Genomic DNA, 14,379 nt, shown 5'->3' with positions numbered 1-14,379 from the left:
GACTTATTTCTGATGCTTAACTTGTGTAGAATCTTGAGAAGACAGGTTGACAGACATAAGAAAACTAATTCATGATTTTAAGAATGAGTTGAAATTACTGTTGATGCCAGTAAGCAATGTTTTACTTAATTTTCCTCTTAGAATTTGAATACATGAAGTCTTCAATATTCATCTCAATTTTTACCCAGTGCCATTAAAATATTAGTTGATTGGTGATTGTGCTTACTGATTTCCCTTGTTCTAGAAGAAATGCTGATTCTGCCTAAGTCTTGCTTTGCACAGCTCTACCAGTTACTTTTCTCACTGAATCCTTCCTTGGGTGCTTGTCTTGGGGTAAAAGCTAAATTTCTTGTCATGACCTGTAAACCCCTGAATGGTGCTGTTTTATTATACCAGTGCCACTCTGGCCCACTGTTCAGTTCTTCAAGGATCCTTGCTCCTTCCTCCAAGAAGGACCTAAATGCAAAAGAAGTCTCCAGGGTCGTATGGATGTTTAGTGTGATTACCCTGTAGAGTGCCAATCACCTAGAATATTGCCTAGTACAATGTTCATGCAATAAATATTTGAATTAATGTGTTGAATGAAATAAGGAGTTTTTAACTATGTCATGGTGGACAGGACTTTCCCAAGCTATATTCTCTCCCTTTCTCACCAGCCCCTTCTGTCTTAGTGTTCTATATTGTGAAGCAACACCATGCCCATGGCAACTGCTATGAAGGAAAACATTTAATTGGGGGTGCCTTACAGTTCAGAGGTTTAGTCCATTATTGTCATGGTGTGAAACATTGTGGCATGCAGACAGATATGGTACTGGAGAGGTAGCTCAGAGTTCTACATCTGGATCCACAGGCAGCAGGAAGAGAGAGTGAGCCTTTGGGCCTGGCTTGAGCTTCTGAGGCCTCAAAACCCACCCCCCAGTGACACACTTCCTCCAACAAAGCCACACCTACTCCAACAAGGCCACACCTAATGGTGCCATTCCCTGTGGGCCTATGGGGGCCATTTTCATTCAAACCACACCTACCAATAAGTTTTCCCAGATTGTCCACAGAATGTTTAGATCAGAATGAAGGGGACTAGGTAAGAGGCCGGGACTCAAATTCTCTACGTGAGACCTTCAGCACCACCATATTCCAGATCTTTACAGATGGAAAGTGCATTTCATGTATCTTTAGGTTATTCCACAGTGATTTTTCGAACTATTATAATCATGGAGCTTTGTAAGACAAGGAAAACTAATATAAATGAAATTGTAGTATAAGGTAGCAAACATTAAAAACCATTCAGAATAATGCAAATAAGACATAAGAATTTAGAGGCTAAGGAGAGACTCTGTGGATACTATCAAGGGATTGTTTGTGAATGGTAGTATTTACAAAGGACAGGGTGAACCCCAAAGCAACAGGAAGTAGGATGACTTGGCTGTAGTAAATTTGGTACTTCAAGTGTGCATTAGTCAAGGGAATTAATGTGATAATAACTATCTCCTCAATTGCTTTAAATATTCTCAGTACTAATGTCTAAACACAGCATAAGGCTCATTTCTTCCTTTCATCTAGCTGTCAGCAGGTGTCCTTCCATTCAGAGACCCGCCATTACTGAATGTTTCTTCTCTAATGCTCTTTCTGTGTCTAGGCATATGGAGAGAACATGAAGACTCTTCCAAGAAGAGTCTAGGACATGTAGTGGTCTAGAAAATATAGTGGATTCAGGAGCTCTAGAAACAGAACTCCAGTATCCACCATGAGGTTCTTCGATTTTCTTTTTAAGTTTCTTCATTGCATGTCTTTTCAATTCTACACATTCTGTGTTTTGCCTAGCTACTGTTCTTTTCCACTGCATTCAACAAATGTTTATGAAGTGCCTTTGATTTGTTGAATCTTATAAATGAAAGAGCATCACATTCTAACGAGGATGCAAGAAAATTCAAATTTCAGTGCAAGGAGATTGTATACCTGCTGTGGGAATGCAAAGGTGGGTTCATCTGCTCAGGTACTTGAAGATACTTTTAAAGCATTTGACATGGGCCTGGAGGAGTTGGGTTAACAAATAAAGATGGAGGGGGTTTCCGTTTTCCAGGGATTTAAAGCAGAAAGAAAAGCATCAGCAAAGGCATGATGGGCAGAGAGTATGGGCCTGTTAGGACAGATTTAAATTTGAGTGTAGCTTGAATTGCATGGAGGGTAAGTTGAAGAGCCAAACTGAAGGCAACTTGTGATGCTCATATGATAAACTTACTGGGTGGAATTGCCTCCCCAGAATTGACATGTTAAGTCCCCACAGCTAGTCCCTCGGAATATGACTATATTTGGAGATAAAGCCTTTAAAGAAATAATTGGAATTGGAACAGATCATAGATATAGACCTTGATTCACACTGGTGTCCTCTTTTAAAGGCAGCTTTAGGACAGAGACACACTCAGTGGAAGACCATGTGAAGACAAGAGGTAGCCTGGATAAGCCAAGGAATGAGACTTAAAAGAAGCCAATCATGTTGACCCCTTGATCATGGACTTTCAGCCTCCAACATGGGAGAAATTTTCTATTGGTTGAGCCGCCCAGTCTGTGATACTTTATTACAGCAGCCCTAGTAAACTAATACATAAACCAAATGGGAATGGAGAGATGTGTTCTAGAAGTACCCTCAAGTCAGAAGCAAAGAGGCCTAAGGAGAGGTGCGAGAGCAGGAGGGACAGGGCAAAGCTAATGGGTGACAGTTTGAGCTTCCATCTCCTGGGTGCTTACTTGGGCCTGATACCTGAAACACAAGAAGGAGGAAGCTTCATTGCCCTGCGGTCATGGCACACATGTGTCTGACTCCTGGGCATGCCTGGAGTCTATTTCAAGACAAAATAGTGTATTGCTCTTAAAATCCACATAGGACCTTGTCCAAGGCAGCACATAAGCAGTGCTAAGTGACTGCTTGTTTAAAGACAGCCTTTCTTGGGACTTGAAGCATAGAGAAACCAATGGTTTTGCCTAGTTTTGATAGCTATTATCAAGAGATTTATATTTGTATTCCAAGTAATTAAGGAATGGCAGAGAGGTGGGGGAATGGTGTGGTTGCTTCAAGGAGATAATGGATATTCAAGCCACCTAAGAGGTAGAGGAAGACATGTCTCATTGACTGTTTCATTAGCGAGGCCAGCAAGTTGATGTAAGAGAGGTTTTAAGAAAATTGCTAAACCCCAAGAAATTATAGAGTAAGAGATCATCCTCCTGTCATTTGTAACACAGAACCATATACCAAGCTTTGTTGTTATTTCCCAGTTTCCATAGGTTTGCAAAGCTCATGCTCGGACAAAAGGATCAACCTTTCATTTATTTTATTAGTTTTTATTTTCTTCTTAGAATTGCTTTCATGGTCTCTGTTTTCTCGGACCTCCTGTTTTCTTCCCTACTCTCCCTGATGAGGGAGATGCTCCCATAGAGACACTGGGATACTGTCTCCTGTACCTCTTTTCCTGTCTCTTTTCCTGGCTAATACAGAAATTCATCCTCTGCAGCTAGTTTTTAAAACCAGTTCTCTCTCTTTAAAGCCTTCCCCTCTCTGCAAAGAAGACAGACACAGTACCACTAAAACATTTATTGCCTCTCCCGCCCCAAGAATAGTAAATAATGAAGCATCATTCCCGGTGTTTTCTTCCAAACATCTCTTGTTACTTCGGTGCAGCCTATGACTGCTCCTGAAGAGAACATCTGTCCAGCTACAAAGGAGGCTGTTTGGGCCCCTGCATCTGTGTTGGCAGGCAGGGTTGTGAGAATGCACACGGTTTCACTCTTTCTTTTCCACTTGCTGTGTAAGGCCCCCAAACCCAATGCCTGTGGGGCCAAAATTTTTGGCATAGCAAACTGTGAACCAGAAGATGAGAGGGAATATATTGATTAGCATTGCTATTTTAGGTCCTGCCTAAACATCTTTTTTAGTTGCCAGTAGTAGTCTTTTGGTAAATTTAACTTTTAAAGAAACAAAGCTATACTTAGATTTGCTGATAATCTTTGTTTATACATCTTTGCCCTTCACAGTGTTACCAACACTTGCTTATGTGATTGTCCACAAAGGCAACTCTAATTGCCTGTCCGTCCTCCACCCCTACCCCCACCCCTGCTGCTACCCAGGGCTCCCCCTGCCGTATCCACCAGGCACTCAGAAGTGCTTGCAGTTCCTGCAATGTACTGAACTGTCCTTCCTGTTGCTGTTCCCTGTTCCTGGAATGCCCCCTTCCCAAGCCTGCATCACCCTTCAAGCCCAGAGGACTGTGTCTTCAGAATCACCCCCACTGGTGCTCTCCTCGGCAGATGCTGCCGCACTGTGGGCATTCTCCACTATACTCCACTTTTTTTACTTATGTTTCTCATCCTGTGTCATCATGGGGAAAGTTTTGGCAGTCTATGGTCTTTGGGTCTGTTTGAGACAGTCCTACAACCCATCCTGGCCTTGAATTTGCTGTCTACTTCCTTCTGCCTGTCAGGTGTGGGACTTTTGGTTTGGTTTGGTTTGGTTTTTTGTTGGGTTTGGTTTGTTGTTGTTTCAAGACAGGGTTTCTCTGTGTAGTCCTGGCTGTCCTGGAATTTGTTTTGTAAACCAGGCTGGCCTCAAACTCACAGAGATTCTCCTGCCTCTGCCTCCTGAGTGCTGAGATTAAAGGCGTGTGCCACCACGCCTGAAGGTGTGGGGATTATTACAGGTATGTGCTGCCACACCTGGTACCTAGTCTCAATTACTCTTTAAGCCACCCCCCCAACTCCCTGCTTCTCTCTCCACCATATACACTTGAAGCTTCTTGAATGCCATCACTAGGTGATGATGTTCCTCTGAACTCCAGAATATGTCTTAGAGATGCTGTAGGGTTGAGGACATATTGCCTTTGCTCCCTAGTGCGTCCTTTCTTTTCTTGGCGTCAGGCTGGAGCTGGGCCTCAGCATCTCTACACCCAACCAAGGGATTATGGAAGCGGTTTACTGCAGAGCTGGAAGGATCAGGACAAAAGACAGCTCTGTCCCTGTGCTTGCTAAGTGGCTTGCGACATCAGAAGCAAATGTCAGGAGGGTGGAAAGATTGTGGGAGAGACGGAAGGATACAGATGAGGCCAGGATGATCTTTCACTCAGCCAAATTCCCTATCTGTCTCCCACATGAAGAGAGATGCTTGAGTTTCACTGTTCTTCCTTATCTCCCTTCAAGGTACCTGCAGTCCCGAACCCCCAAGCTGGGGCCAGTGGCTGTACCACTTCCACTGGGCAGTTTTGCTTCCTTCCAAGGGCCCAAACTGCCAAGCTGAGCAGCCTGACTCTTGGCAGACATAGGCAGACCTCTTCCCCTCAGCTTCCCTTCCCCTCAGGCCCTTGGAAAACCAAGTTTCAAGAAAGTCTCTGCAGCCACTTACCTTTGCAATAAAGCTCCCCATCCTTGTCTGTGACATTTGTGGACTCCAGACTCTTCCCACAGATGGCGCAGCGGAAGCAGGTCTTGTGCCAAGGCTGGGAGTCACGAGAGAGAGATTTATCAGGGAGGCAAGCATCGAATTGTAGTTCCACTTCAAGTGCACTGACTAGCAGCACACAAAGCAGTGCTACTGCCCTGGTCTTTCTCTTATGAAAGAAGGGCCTCAACTAATAATGCCAGGGGTTTCTAGAAAACACGATGCAATGGCTTTGACCAGCAATTCTTAGAACACTGCTCATGGATATATAAGGATAATTTGCATGTGTGTTTCTTCAGAATAAACTCAATAGGAAAGAGCTTCCTCAGAGTGACAAGAGCCAGGGGACAAACTGGTCACAGAGACTTGCCCATGAGGCAGTGGTAATGTTTATATTACATATAAAGTCCAAGAAAGTGCAAGGGGAGGAACTAGGCAATTATCTGGGCAACCCACTTGTTTTTCCTCTCTGTAACTATGATGGCAGAGAGGAGTATGGCTTGGCTTCCAGTAGGCCACCCCTCTCCTGCACATCACTGTCTGCCAGGCACGGCCTGAGGTTTCTTGTATGTCTACAAATGGCTGGTCTTCGTGTGGGGACAGCTCTGAGCTTCAAGCCCTTCAAGTCTCTCCTCCCTACACAATTTTTCGTTCCCCAGGTCCAGTTCCCTTGGTGAACACCCTGGCTTTGGGCTTGAAGCAGAATTCTCAGGACAGGGTGCATCTCGGTGCACACTTGATGACTTTCCCCTGAGCCAGGATAAGTACAAGTGTGTGATAGCAGAATCAGGTTGAGTTCCACAGGGGTGATGGGCTGCCACCTCTGGAGGGATGGGATGCAGAAACATGGGAGGAGGAGGAGGAGGAGGAGGAGGAGGAGGAGGAGGAGGAGGAGGAGAGACTTGTGCACCGTCAGATCCCTGAAGCTGAGCTGCGTCCCTTCTCCCCAGTACGTTTTTATTGTGACAAACTCTCTAGTTGTAGTTCTCAGAGGGCACCACATAACAGTCACAGAATTGGAAAAGGGGGGTGGGGAGTGTATGTGGCTTCTAAACAGGCTGTGGGAGCTTAGGAGAATGAACAATCTGGCCCCCACCCACAGTCCCCATGGATTTCATTTCTCCCACGGATCCCGTGGAGATGAGAAGCTGCTATTTGGCTCACCCAGGCGTCCTTACCTTGCCACCTCCCATGACCTTCTCAGCAGCATACACTGACTTCCCACATCGTGGACACTTCTCTGATTCTCCAAACTTTGCAGAGAACTTGGAAGGGTTGCTCGTGGTGGCTGCGCGCGCCGGCTTTGGGGATCTGATAGAAATGTAAGTGGAATGAGACTGGCCTTGGCACACTGTTTGAAGATTGTGTCTCTTCTGATGTACCTCACTCCACTGTGCCTCTAGCTCTTCTTCTACAAATGGGCATAATCATGGGGCCTGTCTCAGCTGTTGAGGTTAAGTATGATGGCTGTATTATAGCTCTGAAGGCAGCACCTGTTAGTGTGGATGGGCTAATGGGTGGTAGTTCTAATGGTTCCCTGTCTTTCCTTTCATGCTTTATGGAGTGTTCCATGCATGTCCATGTGTTGTCATCATTGCTGTCACTGGTTTGCTTTTTGTCTTTAGATTTTTTTTTTGTACTATCGTGAAGCCAGCTGGTTATCTGAGTGGTGAAAATTATAGGATAAGATGATGCATACTTTTCCCAAAGTCACCTGTGCCCTTGAGAGCAGTGTCCAAAACAGAGGCAAAGACTCAGCTCCTTGCATTTTTTAGTCTTTGATAATCCCTCATACGTGGTATCTCTTGAGCCTCACCAGTGTTGAAAGTAGATATGGACATTGGGAAGAGAGGGAGGACCAGCCAGTAATCTCCTGGCTGGTGGAGCTGGGGAGAAATCCAGGTCTCTTAAGGCTTTTTGCTGTTTTCCCAATGTCAGAAAGTAGGCTTTAGATAATGCAAGACAGAACATGCAGTTGCCATCACCTCCTTGTCTTTAACAAAAGGTCACTAGCTAGGATGGAGAGTAATGATAAAAAATAAATGAATAAATAAATAAATAAATAAATAAATAAATAAATAAATAAATAAATAAATAGAAGGCTTCTAGGTCACATGTGAGCACACATCCCTCGCCTTTTCCAGGCTCCCTTCCTAAGGGGCCAGATGACAAACTGCTCTCTGAGGTCCTTACTCAGTTCAGCTAGCTCTTTCTGGCCAATCACCACAGCGCTAAGCCCGGACAGACACCAGCCTGCCAGACAGCAGCGATACACCAGTCACCATCAGACTGTTTTCGATTCTGGCTAGTGGTCAGTGATGGTCAACAGTGAAACCAGGGGAGTGACTTGAGCTGGCAGTGGCCATTGTGTGGGGGACATTAGCACTGTGTGGGTATGGCAGCAAGCAGCTGAGGAGGCCCACAAAACCATCATGACTGGTGTCTCTTCCTGAGGCTCTGCTCCAGACCCTTCTACCTCTTGCACTGCAGGCATTACTCACCTTACAACCTAAGAGAGAGGTCTTCAATGACAGGCACACAGAATGACCATGGCTTTCCTGCTGGGTTTATGTGATTGTCACAGAAGCTCTCAAAGGAGAATAAAGAGACTCCATGCAGTTTGCAAAGGTCAAATAATGGAACATATGTACAGTCTGGGTTTTCTCTTGACATGCAAACCAAGAGCCATCATGTAAAAGTAATTGCCCTTTAGAAAAGCAGGTAATTTAAAGTCTTCAGAGAGACAACACACTGTTAAGACTTGGTCAGAGTTAGTATTCCTATTGTTGGCAAGTCAACAATAGAGTCCATTCTCCCACTTCCAGAAAATGTTGCTATGGGAACGGAATGAACTGTCTTGATAATTGGAGACTAGTAGAGAGGAAAGAAGCATGGCAGTAACTTACTGTTGGAACTGCAGGCCGAGGTGCTCGCCGGTGTCGGTGCTGAGGCAGCCAGCACCCTGTCCAAACCCGATCCCCTTGGGGCCATATCTGCGCCCATAGCAGACCTTACAGTAGATCTCTGACTCGTGAGCTGCCACTGTGGTACTGTCCAGAGCCTTCCTGCAGGCCACTGCAGAGGAGAGCAAGAGTCAAGGAGTTAAAGTTGACCTCCCCACTTCTGTACCCAATGCTGTGTTCAGAGCCCCAGCCCAAGAACACATCTGTGATTCTGGCACATCCAGAGCATCTGTTCTGAGTCACTCCCAAGAGAGTCCTGATCTTGCAGATGAGAAAAGGGGCTCAGAGAAGAGGAGTGGTATGTTTGGTGTAACCAGCTGGAAAAGGGGTTAGATAGAAGTCAGCATTGCAACCGAGTATGTAGTCTTGGACCTGCTAGCAACAGTGTTCCTGACCAACTAATGAAACCTGCTGAACGACATCAGGGAAGTTGTGGGGTTGGGGCAGCTCACTTATATTTTAGTCTTATCGGAGTAGTTTCTGTACCCATCAAGGTCTCCTTTCTTTCTTTCTGTCTTCTTTCTTTCTTTTTTTCTTTCTTGCTTTCTTTCTTTCTTTGTTTTGGTTTTTTGAGTCAGAGTTTCTTCATGTAGCCTTGGCTGTCCTAAAACTAGCTCTGTAGACCTCATAGAGATCCACCTGCCTCTGTCTCCAGAGTGCTGGGATATTGAGACCAGTTCTGGAGTCAAGGATGGGGCAGAAGGGACACAAGTGACTCACTGGTCCCCTTTAGTCTCCCCTTGGCTCAAGCTGCCTTGCCACTATATATTACATACCATGTGTCATTTGTCTCCAAATATAAGGTAACTAAACAAAAGACAAAGATTACAGAAAGAGTTGTTTTTAAAACTTGAAAAGGCTGTGGGGGTGGTGATGGTGGTGGTGGTGGTGGTGGTGGTGGTGGTGGTGGTGGTGGTGGTAGGAATGTAATGGGGGTGGTGATGGTGGTGGTGGTGGTGGTGGTGGTGGTGGTGGTGGTGGTGGTGGTGGTGGTAGGAATGTAACCCAGGGCCTCAGGCATTCCAGCCAAGCTCTTTACTGCTGAATTACATGGGCAATCCTGAGGGTGGGGCTTTTAAAGATGTAAGTGAAAGTGTCAAATCATCATATAATATTTAATAATACACATGAAGAATATATTGGAAATGTTCTTTTTCCTAATCTCACACAAACTTAGAGATCCCATTCTTTCTTGGCATCCAAGCCACTCACTTTGGGAACAGCTGATTGTAGCTAGCTGCCCTGAACAGCTCATGTTCACTTAGATCTGTGTCCGAGCCCTTGACAGTGGCAGCCCTTGTTTGGCTCCTAAGCAGGAGGCTACAATGTGAAAATGATCTCAACAGAGAGAGCTTATTACCTACCATAGCACGAAGGCAGCTGTAAGGTGTAAAGAATTTCCACAACCTGCCGGGCGGTGGTGGCGCACGCCTTTAATCCCAGCACTCGGGAGGCAGAGCCAGGAGGATCTCTGTGAGTTTGAGGCCAGCCTGGGCTACCAAGTGAGTTCCAGGAAAAGGCGCAAAGCTACACAGAGAAACCCTGTCTCGAAAAACCAAAAAAAAAAAAAAAAAAAAAAAAAAAAAAAAAAAAAAAAAAAGAATTTCCACACCTAACAAAACACTGCAGTGCTGTGCAATAATGACCATTAAGTGTTTATAGTAATGATTGTGAAGTGAGATCATAACCTCAGAAATAATAAAACATGTACATTCAATTTATTTGTTTCTTTAAAAAACAAAACAAATCAGTTCCACCAAATGATCTTTATAAGCAACCTAGCATGGATGGGATTATGGCAGGTTAATATGCCATTCTGAAACAGCATTCTGTTGTTGAAAAAAGAATAATTAGGACAGGCATAAAAGAAGAAGATGATAAATGAAGTAGGATGGGACAGAGGATAATGGATGTGGAGCTAGGAAGACAGGCATATGAGAGAGAATTTATTCAAGTATCTAGAGGTTAAAAATTCTTTGCTAAAAAAAAGATTTAAGTCATTGAGATAATGTCCAATAGCATGAGAGACTTTAAAAGGCTTTGAATAAAGAAGTTTTTCTTTGAAGAACGATTTCGGGGAAATGCCTTACACGGGAACATAAAAGGCAGGTACCCACCCCAGTCTGCCCTGTTGCCATCAGTTAGCCATCTCCCCAGCTGCTCACAGAGGACAGAGGCTGATCTACCTTGATATCTCCAGACCATGACAGAGGTCCATGTCTGCAAATGTTGGGTGAGTGACTGACTGGGTGAATTTCCTTGTCATTAGAGATCAGTGACTTTCTGTTCTACATCATTGAATTCCAGAGCTGGAGCTGACCTCTGTTCCTGTGAATTACTTAGTTCTCACTCTCAGCTCTCCATGAAAGCTTATGAAGAGTACCTCACAAGGCCTGGCCAAGTCTGCCCTCCAAAGAGCTTTTTAGAAATATATACTATATTTTATTCAGTGTGTATGTGTGTGTGTTAGCATGTGAGTGGAAGTCAGAGGATAACCTGCAGGAATTATTATTATTTCTCTCCCTCTACCATAGAGGTCCCAGGGACTGAACTCAAGTCATCAGGTTTGGCAACAAACACCTTTACCCACTAAGCTATCCTACTGATCCATGAAAAATTTTTATGCACAGCAGTAGAGAACTGTGTTGTCCAGTACCATGGCAACCATCCATATGTGATGTGCTGATAGGTTCACAAAATCATACTCAATGTCAAACAGTGCAAACACTGAAAGAATATAAAATATCTCATGAGTAATAAGACATGTATATTTGACTTATATATATTGTGTTATATGAGATATTTCAAAATTGATTTTACCTAATCTCATTGGTATACTTGTAAAATGATGACGAACTATGGAATGCTTAAACTTACATATGTGGTTTATATGTATTTCTTCTGAGTAGACTGAAATGGAAGGTTCAGTCAGTTCTGGAGTTTATCTAGAAGTCAGGACAACACTCTGGATAAGTAAGGTAGAGCTGCCTCTTTGAACCTGTTTCCTGCCAGCAGAAGCTTGGATAGAATCTGGGAAGTCTCTTGAGATAATATAGAAAAGTGCACCTCTCCCCGAGGCCCCCATCCACACAGCTGAAGCCCACACTACTACGCTCTCATCCCACCCATGGGCTGGGTCAAATGGGATATGCTACCAAGTGTCCAAACCCTTCTCCTGTGGCTCCACTGAGCATTGCCAGCATCATCCACTGGGAAGTCAAGACAACCCCCTAGTGGGATGATTCCATCCACTCCAATTCCTACACAGCATCAAAGTTAATAAAAGCAGGATAAAGCCTGGAAGGCTGGATTTCCAGGTGTTGGACCACCCCAGTCTTCTCCTATAACAAATTCTTCTTTATCTTATGGATAGAGAGACGAAGCCCGCCATGGTAAAACAACTTCCCACAGTTACACAGTTAGTGAATGAAACAGACTTAAAGCTTACTTCTTGTTTAGCTCCAGTATTCTTTCCAATTCTATTCACTTTAAAGAATACTAGCTATTTTTAGAGAAACACCAAAGACTTGTGGAATGGATACAAAGTTCTAGGTAGTCATAAGTGAACAATGGTGAACATGAGAGATATGTAAGGTGACTTAAAAGACAATTACCCGTCATTAAAATCCAAAGCATCAGTAAGTTTGTCAACATACTCACCCAGAACAATCCTCTTTCCTCTATAAATATGTTTGCCAGGGAGAGGAAGGACCATGGAACTGCAGCTGAGAACATAGTGTGCCACTCTTTCTGGCAGATACAATTGGAGTATGTATCTCTCAGCCCTACCATTTAGAACCTGGGCATTGCAGTTCATTTGGAGCTATGTGGATAGATACCTCACAGTTGCAGGGTGGGGCATAAGGGTGAGAACTGAGCCAGCTAACAGATCCTGCCAGAGCCAGGATAACAGATACGGAACAGAGCAGACCTGTAAGCCATTGTTTTGGCCTAGAAGCAGAGAAGGTGGGTGGCCATCTCAAAGCCATGGCCCATTTCTCCCAGAAAAGGACTGAGTTCTAGGAAACTGCAGAATGTGATGTCAAGGAGCACTGGAGGAGGAGTCTGAAGGTGCAGGATTTAGCTCTCACTCTGTTGCAGGTGCATGCCACCTGGGCCTAGAGATAAACAATAACTTGACCAAAGTCACACGACAGACCCTCGGGTGGGTGACAGTAGCTCAGAGCTCCCTTAGTTTGGGCATTTGTCAATCTGTCTGGCAGCTGATGCTAAAGAGTTCCTTAATGGAGTTCTGATGCCTCAGCCTGACATGTGCTGCCCACTGCCTGACCCAAGTCCTTTCTTAGGGAGGACTAGTCACAGCTGGCTTTAGCGACAGCTGACCAGGGCCACACAAAACACCAAATCTAGTTTGGCTCCAGACAACTGCTAGTTTCCTTCTTCTGCCAAGTCATACTTTGCAAATGTCACAGAGAGCAGGGCCAAGTCTACTTGTCCTGACTTTGAGCCCCGTGAAACCGCCTTTGAGCTGGTGTGTGGCTGGAGAAAGTGCTCAAGGGAGCACTGTGCCCACAGTCAGTATTTCGCACAAATTCTGGGTATGCCGCCCCACTGTGAGAATCACAGACGGTATTGGGATTCTATGAGAACTCAGACCCCCTCCCCAGCCCCTTGTGGTGCCAGTAACCCCCTCCGTGTCCGTCCAACTCACTGCAGTGGAAACAGGTCTTGTGGAAGCTCCTCCCATTGCACTGGATTTCTTCCGCGTGGTAAACCGTCTTTTCACAGGCTCCACATTTTGCGCCTCCGCCCCAGTTTGGCATGGTGAAGACTCTGGCCAAGGTCAATCTAGAAGGATTTAAAGCAAATGCCCTAGGTTTAGATGGTATCGAGGGTAAACTGACCTAGAAATACGTGGTCTGAGGCCCGGGGAAAAGCCTGATTCATTCTATCACTCACTCATTCACTCATTCAGCAAATGGCTGCTTTCTACAAGTAGCTCAGATATTGGAGGCTTTGAGGCATCTGTTTATTGAGTCAGTTCAGTTCCCTCTTCTGTTAAATTTCAGCAACATCTGTCCTTGAGTATTTCACAGGGTTCCTGGAAGGAATAGATGACTAGTTTTATGTACACAAAATTGTATTCTAATACTATTTTTTTTTGTCATCTGAAGTTTGGAACTTATCTCATCAGAAGTGGGATTAGCTTCTGAACGTGACATATTCTTGTCTGTCTACCTTAGATGGCAGTACAGTGAAGGTTCTGGTTTGGTGTGCCTCCGAGCAGGCAGTATTGATGCTGTGAATGGTGGCTTACAGTCTAGGCTTGCCTAGCTGGCAAAAAATATAGGATATGTAAATTCTCTTGTCGAGTGTTGCTTCTCATGTCTGTTGTTGAAGAATGGCATTGCCAGGCACATAGGTCAGCACCATCGTAGCTCAGCCACCTGGGAAGATAGACTGCGCTCTCAGCTGCCCTCAGCACGCTCTCTACCTCACCACCCAACACTTTGCTCTGGGGTGTCACATTGTTGTTTAGGAGACCAGAAGATTCCGTGTGTGGGAAGGAACTTAAGAGCTCGCAGGGCTCAGTGGGAGATGGTACTAACCTGTCCCCTGCACCTTTGAAACATTCTGCCTACAGCCATGCCTGTCCTCTCTCAGTTTTTCACTGGAGGATGATGCTTAAGAGATGCTAATAAAGGGAGTAGTGAGCCATAATTTTCATGGACCTGTAAGTGTGAACCCAAGTTTTTAGTTTGATTAGAGGAAAGCTGAACTAAGCTGTTGATATTCAGTAGACTTCTGAAGCCTACCATCTGCCCAGGGCACTGGATTTTTTCCAGGATCCTTTGGCTTCGTGGAAGTGTCATGGTATCATGGGCACTAAGCGCCATCAGGCCACTCTAAGAGACAGTTCTGGCCTTCCCTCTCATTTCTGGGAAGACAGTTCCTTCTTATAATAGTTGTGATTAGCACTAAGCCCTCTTGGGTCAGCTCTCTGGGTTGTGTCTTACAGTCTCACAACACTGA

The 14,379-nt window shown here is 44.9% G+C and overlaps 1 protein-coding gene across 2 annotated transcripts; it reads right to left on the bottom strand.

Annotated features, from left to right (window-relative positions):
• Nucleotides 1–3,687: 3,687 nt before the first annotated feature.
• Csrp3 (cysteine and glycine rich protein 3) lies at nucleotides 3,688–13,269 on the bottom strand. Of its 2 annotated transcripts, none has more exons than XM_052712395.1 (5): nucleotides 13,058–13,269; nucleotides 8,329–8,497; nucleotides 6,601–6,733; nucleotides 5,387–5,480; nucleotides 3,688–3,852 (listed from the first exon to the last, which is right to left on the bottom strand). In XM_052712395.1, the coding sequence occupies exons 1-5, from the start codon at nucleotides 13,167–13,169 to the stop codon at nucleotides 3,776–3,778; spliced, it is 585 nt and encodes a 194-aa protein (XP_052568355.1). In that variant the 5' UTR covers nucleotides 13,170–13,269; the 3' UTR covers nucleotides 3,688–3,775. The 2 variants fall into 2 exon arrangements, with proteins under 2 accessions (XP_052568355.1, XP_052568356.1); XM_052712396.1 differs by having other exon boundaries at nucleotides 6,619–6,733.
• Between the last annotated feature and the right edge of the window lie 1,110 nt (nucleotides 13,270–14,379).

Source organism: Peromyscus californicus, unplaced genomic scaffold, assembly GCF_007827085.1.
Source record: "Peromyscus californicus insignis strain IS unplaced genomic scaffold, ASM782708v3 Scaffold_4__1_contigs__length_199733344, whole genome shotgun sequence".
In the NCBI taxonomy this organism is placed as follows: Eukaryota; Metazoa; Chordata; class Mammalia; order Rodentia; family Cricetidae; genus Peromyscus; species Peromyscus californicus.
This window is presented reverse-complemented; position numbering and strand designations above follow the sequence as displayed.

What these genes read in the sequence shown, in the direction of transcription:
- Csrp3 (XM_052712395.1), bottom strand. Translation starts at nt 13,169, where the DNA reads ATGCCAAACTGGGGCGGAGGCGCAAAATGTGGAGCCTGTGAAAAGACG. An exon ending in CTCGGCCTGCAGTTCCAACA is followed by an intron (nt 6,734 to 8,328) that starts GTAAGTTACTGC and finishes CATTTCTATCAG; the next exon opens with ATCCCCAAAGCCGGCGCGCG. An exon ending in TGGGGAGCTTTATTGCAAAG is followed by an intron (nt 3,853 to 5,386) that starts GTAAGTGGCTGC and finishes TCTGGTTCACAG; the next exon opens with TTTGCTATGCCAAAAATTTT.